Here is a 12,287-nt window from a genome sequence, read left to right on the forward strand (position 1 = left end):
CATTTGTGCACATGAATCATAATACTCATTGAATCTTCTAAGCAATCACCTAAAAATATCACAAAGAATTTGCAAGTTATTAAACAAAATAAATAAATAAATTTGTCTTCTCTACTTGTTTCTTTGCCTTGCTATTTTAACAATGAGGAACCTAGTAATTAAAAAAGAGGAAAAATAAGAAGTTTACAACATATGAAAGCAACAATATAATAGAGAGTTATTACATATTGTCTAGTAGTAAGTTTGGCCGCAAAACTAGGAGCACTTAAGGTTGGATATGCTATTGATCTTATTCTCTAGAGAACAAATTTCATGTTGGGGCCTTTGGGGTGTAGGACACTAGGACCTTATTTATTCATTGAAAATGTAAGAAGGCATGCCAATTGTATTTTAGTTGTAAAGGTCCCTTCCACTTCATATTGTTCCAAGACTACATATATTGGCCCCTTTTGAGGGGTACATTTTCATTTGTGATATACTCCCTCAAATATGAAAATTTCCCATTTACTTTTTAACACTATTCACTTACTCCCTCTTATTCAGCTTACATGTCCCATTTTCTTTTATGATCAAGTCACCTTAATTGTCCCATTTCTATTTTTGGTATGGGTTTTTGACTTTTATGCCCTTAGTAGCTTTATCCTATTTTCAATTATACGCTCCATTACCCATACTAATTTTCCTCCCTTACATTAAAAACTCATAATACCACTCTCTTTCCTACCCTTAGGGTCCCACTTCTGACTCTCCTTAAAATTCGTGAAAAGTCAAATGGGACTCTTAAGGTGAATAGGAGGGAGTATTATTTTTAATTTATATTTTATTTTAATTTATAAATTAAAACATAGTCAAGTGAAATATTGTTTGATTCATCTCAATGCAAAGATTATTAATATTCAGTTTTCATAATATTTTGTTATGTATAATAAGAGATATTAAATATTGAATAAGTGCATTGGATATTGGTTAAAAGCAAATGTCCCATTTTCGGTGAATTGAAATGTGTATCCATTTTTCTTGCATTTTTGCCTACTTGTAACTTACTTCGCATTTGAGTGCTTGTCTATTGACGATCTTATGGTTGAATTAAGAATAAAAATGACTACATCTTCAATATTAAGTTATTGACGATCTAGGGGTTATAAGATCTCAAAAGATACTATTAATGATAGAGTAAAAAATATATACTATTTTCAGTATAAATCAATATTAACATAATTTAAGTTTGACTTGATTTTTTAAAATAATATGAGAAAATTCAACACGATAAAAGATTATAAATTTAAATAGCATGTCCTAAAAGATCGAACTTTTGAGATCAAATATTATAGAAAGAACTTATATCTAGATTAATAACAAGTATTACCTGGAGAGTATAACAAATTCTTCTTCCGATTGAAGCCAAATGTCTCATTTTTTAGGTGAGTTCACTCTAATCATTTTATTTTTATTTTAATTAATGATTTTAGACACATATAAATACCTTTTTGTTATTGTGATTATCTCCTTAATTTGTACTTGCATGTGGACACCTTTGTGTGATGGTCTTCTCCTTGATTTACACATGTGGTAGCCTTTCTATTCTGGTTCACTCTTAATTTGTAGATATAGACACCTTTTATAAATTCCAAATGTAATATTTGTTTTGAATTGGAGGAAGTGTTATATTAATTTGCAAATAGTAGTACATAATAACATACTTAATTTCTTCGTTTTATATACTTGCACCCAAATATTTTTTTCACAGTTTAATATATTCGTCCAATTATTTATATATAGACTTATACATACCAAAATTACAAAAATCAACCAAAACAAATGAGTCTCTCCTTTATGGATATGAGTTGTCGTCTCTCTTCCCTCTTCAGACCCTAATTATAATTCTTATGAGTAGAATGCACTAGGTATGATGATAAACCAAAACAAATGAGTATGACTGTATGAGGTGTTACTTGTAATTAGAGCTGTTCATGGGCGGGCTACCCGCCAGGCTCGACCCACCTGACTTGAAAAACGGGCGAGTACCGACAACATATTTGAAAAAAAATAAAATTTGGACGGGTAATACCCGCAAGTATATCCGCCCGCCTGCTTAGTTTAATATATTAATTATTAAATATTGATTATATTATTTTTTATGTTAGCTCTACATTATACATAATATACAACTTACTTTAATACTCCAATTTTCCAATAATTCCTATTTTTCAATTCTCATATATTCTCTACATCTTTCAATTCCCGCCATCTAATTTCCATTTTTCAATCCCCTACTTTTATATTTATGTAATTTGAGTATTTTGAGATTTTTTGTATTTAGAGTATTTTTTGGACAATGTATTGTATTATTTTAATTTTTATTAAGACTTAATGTTATAATTTGTATTGTATTTTAATTTTTATATAAGAAATACCCGCTTACCCACGGATCCCGCCCGCTAAGAAAATAGACGGGTAGTGATAAACAAATATACCCACAGATGCGGGCATACTTTTAAATATTTGAATCCAATAAGTAAATTTTTAAAGCATTAACGCAGTTCACTACCCGTCCAAGCCCACCAATAAAAAGCTCTACTTGTAATCCTATATGACAAAGGCACTAATTGAGAACTGATTGGAATATCGAAGACAACAAAGTTGTCAAAATCAACCAAAACAAATGAAAAAAAAAAAAAAAAAAAAAAAAAAAAAAAAAACTGTGAAATTTGGACTAGAAGATGTCGGTTGCCGAGTCAATCATTTCAAAATAAAACACTAAAACCAGCTCATATTCATAGGTATAACCGTATAAGCCAAAATCAAAAAAGAAAGTGAACTTAATATAGTTTTTTTTTCTATAACTTTTCATATGGTAGAAAATTTAATTATTTTAGTAAAATTTAATTATTTTAGTAAAACAAACTACTATAAATTTCATGATAGAACAATGGGTTGGGCGGATAGGCGCAACTTAACACAATACGATTTTACATGAGGTATGATAAGATCAATATATGGGTGACGAGGAACGAAATAATTTTATTGGTTAAACCTCATAATGGGCCGCCAAGCTGTTAAGCTGTGACAATTTGTTTTATATAATCACCTCGTGGGCTCACTAGTTTAGACACAATCACAAGGCACCCGTGAGCTCAGGCCCACAAACCCACGGGTCATAAGGTTGACTTGCATACAACACATGATGAGTTTCACTCTTTTCAAAACTATATAGTATTAGGAGGATTACTCACCAAATATTATATGCAAGTCTACAATTCAATATTTCAACGGTGATAAATTTTTTTCACATCTAAAATATTTCAAACAATTCACGCACAACAAGCTATTGTTCAGGATATTACTTAGCATAATACGATTTTACATTAAACACACATTATTCATGATATTATTTAACATAATACGATTTGACATAAGACAGCCTGTATGACTTGATATGTATGGTTAAAAAATTACAATGATTGAGCCAAGAATGGCTTATGATGTGAGCAAAGGCGTAAAGGCGAAAAGCGAATAATGTTACATGCAAGCAAGTAGCCACGTGGTCAAGGTATCGGTCCCCTTAAGTCTTTATAAATATTTCTAGTAATTAATTACAAAATAATTATGTAATTGTTGCAAAATTTGCTAGAAAGAAAATAAACTATGAATCATTTATTCCTTCACTGTACTGTGACAATATTACATTTGTAGAAGGATTTAATATAAGTATAAGAGAATAAGACATCTCAAACATTAAATTTATAATATTCTCTTAGTTTTTTTGTCTATTATAAATTTTTTCGTTTAAGGAGAAAAAATTTCAATAAAGATTTTAGACGATATATTGAAGATAAAATATATTCATATGAAATTTTATTAGATTTATCTTAATGTAAAAATTTTTATCAAATAATTTCTTAAAAGTTTTTATAATACGTATTTAAAAATATTAAAGTTTAAAATTTATTTTATTTAAAACGTTTAAAATTTCAAAAAAAAGTTTAAAATTTGTTTTATTTGAAACGTGTAAAAAGTCAAGGGGATAAAGAAAACAGAGCGTAAATTTTTTTTGTGAGTAAAGTTAGCTAATAGGCAAAAATAATAAAAGTATTAAGCAGAAAAAAGTTTTAAAATAGTAATAATAATATAATTATTCCTCTCTAGTTCTAGTCCGCTGTTGTTTGAGTTGAGATCACGTTGGATAAGTTGATAGTACTAGTAGTCTAGTAATATGTCTCTAGCTCTTTCGTATCAGAATTTTACCAACAGTATTATGTCTATTAATATTTATGTTTCATAATACCCGCTATATTTTTTATTTTTGGCAATTTTATATTACTTGCTATATTTCCGTTTTCAATAATAAAACAATCATTTAAAGTTCTACCTACTATTATTTAATCGTTATCTATTCCCAACAACCTATTTTTCCTTTTTCTTTTTCAATTAACAATAATAAAATACTATATTTTATAAAGTAAACAATCAGCTACATTGTAGATCAATCATTTTTCTTAATATGTGTGCCCATGTAATTATAGCAAGAAATACAGAACAGGGAAGTATATCATTTCGGCTTGACATATATTTTAAGACAATAATTGATTGAAAGAAAAATATTATTGTTGTCCAATAAAAATGTAAGAGTTTATGAGATACTTTTTTCGTTTTAAATTAATTGCAACATTAAGAAAAATAATACTATTTATTCATCACTTTTAATTTGTGATTAGTTTTTAATCTATAGGTTAAAACATAGTCAAGTGAGATCTTGTTTGATTCATCTCATTGCAAAAATTATTAATATCAAATTTTTATATTTTTTTATTATACTTAATTAGAGATATAATGAATTAAATTAATGCATGGGATTGCGTAGAAAAGCAAACGTAATTAAATTGGAATGGATGAAGTATATTGTAAAAAATAAACTAGGGATAAATAGCATAAAATAAATTACTTTATGACATTCACCTTTAAAAGGAGTGTTTGGCAATCATTTTTTTATTAGCATTTTTGGTTGATTTTTTATTTTTGACTTTGTAGTTGGTTAAATACTAAAAAAGATTTTTGATAAATAGCTTTTAAGCTAACTTTTTAGTTAAAACCAAAAAGCTATTCATGGTAGTTTTTTCGTTGACTTTTAACTTTTAGCTTTTGGCCTATTTTTCTCCTATAAATAGCCAGTAAACAACAAATACTTTTTAAACATCTCTTTCACAGTTGATTTAAACTGCTTTCAACAAATAGCTTCAACTAATAGCCATATACCAAACAAACCTATAATAATATAGCAAGCATAGTAAAACAAACTAAAATTATATAACAAATATTATAACATAGAAAGAGTATTTTGTAATTAAGTAAAAAAGTTAGGAGATTTGGCAAAGTGGTAATAGAAAGATAATGAACGGTTGGCTTAGATGTGTCATCTAAACTCTAAAGCCAAATGTAGAGTAGAGGAGAATGGAGATGATCTTTCACTTTTATGAAATAGAAGATAAGATTGGATAATAAGTAATCAATGGTTCCGCTTTCTCTATCACCATGCCAACTGGTAAACATAACAGGTAGTCGGTAAAGTTTGTCAATAATTTTTGTCATTAGAAATTTGTAATGCTAAACTTATATTACCTATGTCTTAATATACTCAAATCTAATAGTTACATCAATACAAAACAAAATTAAAAAATAATAAAAATAGTTACATATTACGTCAAGTCAATATCAATTACAAGAATAATTAAACAAAGAAAGCATATATATATATATATATATATATATATATATATATATATATATATATATGAAAATTATTACTTAAAGTGGTGAAAATAAAAAATAAGGATACATATTCAATTTTTGGAGTACATATATTTTTGACATTTTGGTAAATAACTGTAACTTTTAAATTGGGAGTATATAATTAGTCTATGCGGTACATATATTCATTTGTAGTATCTAAAATAATTTAAAAACTATGAATTAAAAAGACAGGCATACTCTCTTACACATCCAATATGTGCTTTCAAATTTAATGTGATAATATTGCTTGATTTTCATTTTTACAAAAGAATTGATTTTTATAGAACATGCCCATATATTAATCTAATACTTTCTCCGTTTTACGAGTTTTGCTGTATTTTTTCATTTTGTTCATCAAATAATATTTTTGTTACATTTTTATTTTTATTCATGATTTGTACCCTTTCTTTAATCTTTATTTACGCATTTAATTGATCTTTATATCCTATTAATATATTTTTCTTATTTTTATAAAACTCTATTTTCTTTAATTTTTTTTTAATATTTGACTATATATACTTAGTATGTGAATATGACATACATTCAACTCAAGCTTGTCGTAAAAATTGATAGTACATCTGTTACAATAGATTTAGATTTGCGTAACCTAAGGCAATTTATTTCATGCATCAACCCAACCTCTTTCTGCCTTTTTAAGATTTATTATTAGTAAGAGTAAATAACTACATAAAGCCAAGGGAACTTTTAGGGAAAAGGGGAACACAAGAAAAAATCAATAACATGACTGACAACTCAAAGCACTAGATTAAAACCTTGCTTCTTTTATATCAACAACTTGCTCTATTAAAGTATTAGTATTTTTTTAAAAGGGAAATGAATATCAAATATTCGAGTCTGTTTTGAACACCTCTACGTAATCTCGGAAATCCATACCACTCAAACATCAAAGGGAAAACCCAAAACAAGTCGTCATCATCAACATACCCAGTGTATCTCGCTCATAAAAACTATTATTAGGGTTTGGAAAAGAAAGAATGACGACAGCTTATACCATAGAGAAAAGTGCGGTCGAAAAGTCTCTCCGCTGCAGAGAAAGGTTTTCAAACAAATATCCATATTATATATTCTTTGTTAATATAATTACCTAAAATAGGTGTAATTAAATATGAAAACCTGCAATTGAATTGAAAGAAATTCAGGTGTAGCATCTTCACTATTAATAGCAAGAAGAATCTAGTCAAAACTACTATGCTATTCCATCAATTCCTGATATAGATGATAAATCACATGTACTATTGTCATGTACTTGCTCTTTAACTGTTATTTGCACGTATTTATTCAAATGTTTCAATGCTAAATTATATATTAATTTTGGCTAATGCTCTTATTTACAGATAGTTTTGCTCTTGACACAACGATATCACTCATATTATCTTCTGTGCATATCACTTACATTTTTCTCTGTGCGGAACTTTTACTACTTGAGATATTATTGGTCATATCTCTCTAGACCAAAGAGAGGATACGATTATTAATTTTCTGTTATCTTCTCCTATTCAACACTTTGTTTTTAAACGGAATAATGAATTAATAACTAAGACTAATCTCTTTTAACTTTCTCAATAACACATAGTATGAACTATTAATTGATACTCTATAGGTATGATTGATAAGACTCTTATCTATTCATTGTACTTTTTATCTGTCAACTTACCCTATCTCAAAAAAACTACACATTTTATATTTGAAATAATTCGATACATGTATAAAAACCTAATAATGAGAAAGGTTTACTAGCAAGTTATTGTATCTATCTGTACAACACAATAAAAAGGTTGTCATATTAAAAAACTACACATTTCATATTTGAAATAGTTTGATACAACTCAAAAGCTCTATGAGCAAAATATATAGGGTTGGTTAACAATTACATATTGAATGTTGACCGGTATGATCAGCTAATTAATATAATTAGTTTGATTTACCACATGAGTTAACTTTTAATTAGCCATATAAGCCAAATTGTAAATCTATTTATTGTGAAAGTATTAGACAAAATTAATAGTTGATTGTTTATTAAAAAATTGAGCCAAAAGTTAAAAGGCCAATGAAAAATAAATGTACAAGTCATTTAATTATTACATACGGCTTAAAATCCAAAAGCTACTGAAAATGTACAATAACCTTTACTTTTGGCTTGAAATTTTTTTAAAAAATCTAATTTAGAAGTCAAAATATAGAAATAAATGTAAACAAAAATAAATTTCAAAGAAGAGATAAAAGATTAAGACATAATCACATTATTTTATAGTTACTTTTTACTTTTGACAACAATAATATTGTCTTAATTTTCTACTACAATAACCTTAATTTTTCAATTTGACTTATATTTTTCATATAAATCTATATCTAATGCTAAAATAGAGACCGCCTAAGGACACGCGTCATATTCTGATGAATTTAATTCCCGCCTAAAAACTAGAGTACTGAATACGCTATAACCTCAAATAGCCTTTAATATCTAGATTATCTACTATAATAATCCATACAATCGAGGAATTAATTACTGCAGCATTACTGACTTTCTATGTCTCATTAAACTAATTATCACATTTTTTAAGATCATTGCAACTTGTGATGGAAGATTACTATTTACTTCTATCTTTTTCTCATAAAAATTCCTTATCTTTCTTCTATTCTCATATCTAAAAAATTAGACTTTTTATTTTTAATTGTCTCTCTCCATAGATTTTTGGGATTTAGCTAATTCGAACCAAAAAGAGAAGCAAAGCATATAATCAATCTCGATGAATGGGCCATATCTCCTGCATTAGTCTATTTTTATCTTTTATTTTCTTAAACATTTTATTTATTGATTTTTGATAACATATTTTTTCTATGCATGTGAATGATTTATTTATAAATTTAAATTTTAATTATTATTTTGATTGATCAAACCTAAATCTCTTTTTTTCTAATTTAGCAAATCTTAATTTTTTTATCCAAATTGAGGGGAAGTAAATCGTGTTAAGAGATGGATGAAATCTACAGAGAAATAATTAAACTTGAGAAGAATTGACAATAATAATTGTGATATTGTTTCCTAATACTAAAATCTAAAATTTTATTTTCCTGATAGGAAAATAATGAACAAGATATAAAATTAGAATTCGATCATTTGATTATTACCTAACAAATTTTAAATTTTTACCAATATGTTTTAATGAATGATCAATCATATATAGTTGTTTCATGGGTCAAAAGTAAGCAAAAACTAAAGATTTTAATATGTGACGATTATGATAATATTTATACTTTAACATACAATATCCTATACAAAAAAGTGGTTCAATATTTATAGTTAATAAAAGTTGTTATAAATGTATCCATTTCACTAGGTTTATATATCGTTTAACTTTATTTTCCGTCGTAATGTATATTATGGTACACAAACGTATATTTCAAATTGCGTATGAATATTATTTTTTTTATTCATCTGTTTTTGATATTTTTAATTTATTTACGTAAAAATATGTTAAATATGATAAAATATTAAATAACCCGTGCTTAGCAAGATATTAAATCACCTAATATTAACTCTAAATACGAGCATGACGGTAGATTAGAGTATTAACTAATTTCTATAAATAAACAACACAAGACCATAAAAAGTCAATTATATTACCGTTGATAATTCTACATCACATATCAACGGCTACACTTTCTTATTATATTATTTTATTTAATCAATCTAACGTAATATAGGTGTAGAACCAAAAAAAGAACACACAACAATTCACTATACACTATACAAGATGTACAACTTACAAGTATACAACATAACAAAATGACAGAAATGATAATAAAAATTTTCAATTTTTTTTTTTTATTTGTTGAGGGTAATAACAATTAACAATAGTAACAATGGGAGTAAGAGTAGTAATTAGCAACAAACAATACAAGAAATACACACTGCAAATTCATAAACTCTAGGAGATATAATCCATTATCAACATCATCATCATCTTGATCATCTTCCATCCACCCATATAATAATTTGATATCAAAAGTTAATACCCACATTCATCCATTCAAACCCAAAAAAATTGATAAATCCCCATTAAAATTAAATAACATATATTAAAAATCACAAGGGGAGGAGGAAGTAATTAAAAAAATGAAAAATTAAAAGAACCCATTAAGAAAAAGATTGATTCAATGGAAGTTTACCGGCGCGTATAGTGCACGTACAAGTCATAAGGAGCCCAAAGGGAATCCAAAGGACAAGCATTTCTAGAATCAAGTCTTACCCATGGCTTCCCTGAACCACTCCAATGAAGTAATGAAACTGGTCCTGGATGTAAATCTCTGCAACTTCCTCGAACATTATCTCCTCCTAATCCATGTTGATTCCATCTATGTTCGATTGGAGCTACATGGCCTGCAAATACTAGTAAAAATGGCGGCAATGAACCCAATTCATAGATCCTTTCTTTTCTCTGTATTTCCATCCATCTTTCGATTCTTTTTGTGTATCCTTGAGCTCTCCATTTTACTAGATCAATCACCATTACCCCTGTGTTGAAGTAGCATGGTTTTCTGTTTCTGAATGTCCCGGAAAAACGTTTTTCTGACCAGAATGCTGGGGTGAAGTATTTTGTGAAATTGGCATGGCAGTATTCCGGAGCTCCGATTGTTTTGGATCCTAAACTTGTGTTCCAGAGTTTAGCAATGTCATCGACGAGGATTAGATCCGAGTCTAAGTAGATTACCCTTCGAATACAAGGTTCAAGAAGTGAAGCGAGGTAATTTCGTGCGTAATTCAAGGGTTGTTCAAGGGCTTGACGAACAGATGTAGAAATTAAGGGACGAACAATTCGATCATCAAACGGATATAGCTTGAATTTCAGATGAGGAAACGTGGATTTCACGAGAGTTTCAAGATTCTGAGTTTCAACAGAGGTGAGAAAATGGAAGAAAATATTTTCTGGACAAAGAGAATGTTGAAGAACAGAATGAACGGCAGCGATTGAACCTCGAAGGTAATCAACATCAAGAGTTATGGCGACGTGAACCAATGAAGGGTCACAAACAATAGGGCGAGAACGAGTGATTACAGAAGGGCAATAATCGTGTGTGTTGCGGAACACAGGAGACCTTCTGAAAGAGAATCTGTGATCTGAAAAAGATGCAAGAGATGACGATCGAATTGCTTCAGCAGGTGGGAAGGATTGAAGGGAAGGAGAAAGAATAATCATGATTAATGCGGCAGAGAAGAAGCCGGAAAATCGAAGAAGCCACTGCATTTTTTTAAGGATTATGAATTTATTTTTGATTCTAGGTTTAAAATTCGAATTGGAATCAAAGAAATCGGCAAATTTGGGGGAATTTGAGCAAAAAAAATCTAGGGTTCTTCCTCCTCGAATGTGAGCCAGAATTGGAGAAATTTATTATCAAAAATAAAAAAAAAAATTACAATTACAGTACCAAATTGCAACGAAGAGATGATGAAATACCTGCCAATACGAGAATCAAATCAAATTGAAAAACCCATTTATTCTCTAATTTATTCACCGATTTGGGGGAAAATATGAATGTTTGGTAAGGTAAGAATTCTCTCTCATCCTTGTGAGTAAATTCAGAAATGGAATGAGAGGAGAGAGAAAGTGGAAGAGAGAGAATCCATGGCTATGGAGGTGGTGGTGCTCTGAAGTCCCCCACCAACCCAATTTTATTTTTTTTTAATTTTTAGAAAAATATCTTGTGATTTTTTTTTTTTTTTTTGGAATTTATGGAGAAAAAAAAAAGAGGGCAGATGGAATTTTTTACAAGTTAGCAAAGAGGGTGAGGGTGAGGGTGGAGGTGAAGCTGTGGAGATGAAAGAGAGGGAGAGAGAGAGAGAGACTGTGTGTGAAGTAAGGAAAGATTTGTGGGAAGAAAAAATAAGAGAGAGAAAGAGGTGAAAGTATAAATTGGAAAATGAAAAATTAAAAAATGGAAAATAAAAAATTGGAAAATCCAGGTAGGCTAAAGAAATGTCTTCCTCCACCATAGAAATGCACATCTAGAACGAGCACATTGGAGATTTATATTTTTGGTTGAGATTGCTACTAATATTCGGTATATTATGAAAAAAAATATTATAATCGGTAGTATTTTATAATTATGTTTAGATATTAAATCAGGAAAAAAAAATATAGAGATGACAAGGAAAAGTCGTGTAAGAAGAGAGTGTGTACTTTGTTAGTTCAGAAGAGAAAAAAAGGAAGAGAAAAAGAAGCAAAATATGTATTGTCTATTCAATTTTTTTTACTTTAGAAGAAATTATATTCGTAACAAAAATTATCTATGGTTTACTTCTAAACCCCCCATCTCTCTATTTTGTTAAACCAAGAAAGCAAGTCTTATACATGTTAAATCAAAGGGGAGGAAACTAGGCTTCAATCATTTACCTTTTGCAAAATAACTAGGATTTTGGGTATTGGATTAAAAATAACTAGGAGTATTTTGCTTAGCTTAATCTAAAGATGCTTACATAT

At 28.6% G+C, this 12,287-nt stretch overlaps 1 protein-coding gene across 1 annotated transcript; it reads right to left on the reverse strand.

Moving 5' to 3' along the window:
- Positions 1 to 9,149: 9,149 nt before the first annotated feature.
- LOC130827284 (probable galacturonosyltransferase-like 7) lies at positions 9,150 to 11,790 on the reverse strand. The gene has a single exon (XM_057692950.1). It carries the CDS (start codon positions 11,052 to 11,054, stop codon positions 9,975 to 9,977), a length of 1,080 nt encoding a protein of 359 aa, XP_057548933.1. The 5' UTR covers positions 11,055 to 11,790; the 3' UTR covers positions 9,150 to 9,974.
- Positions 11,791 to 12,287: the final 497 nt, after the last annotated feature.

This window comes from Amaranthus tricolor, chromosome 11 (genome assembly GCF_026212465.1).
Source record: "Amaranthus tricolor cultivar Red isolate AtriRed21 chromosome 11, ASM2621246v1, whole genome shotgun sequence".
NCBI classification, from domain to species: Eukaryota; Viridiplantae; Streptophyta; class Magnoliopsida; order Caryophyllales; family Amaranthaceae; genus Amaranthus; species Amaranthus tricolor.

Excerpts from the sequence above, each read along its gene's own strand:
- LOC130827284 (XM_057692950.1), bottom strand. The coding sequence starts at position 11,054 with ATGCAGTGGCTTCTTCGATTTTCCGGCTTCTTCTCTGCCGCATTAATC.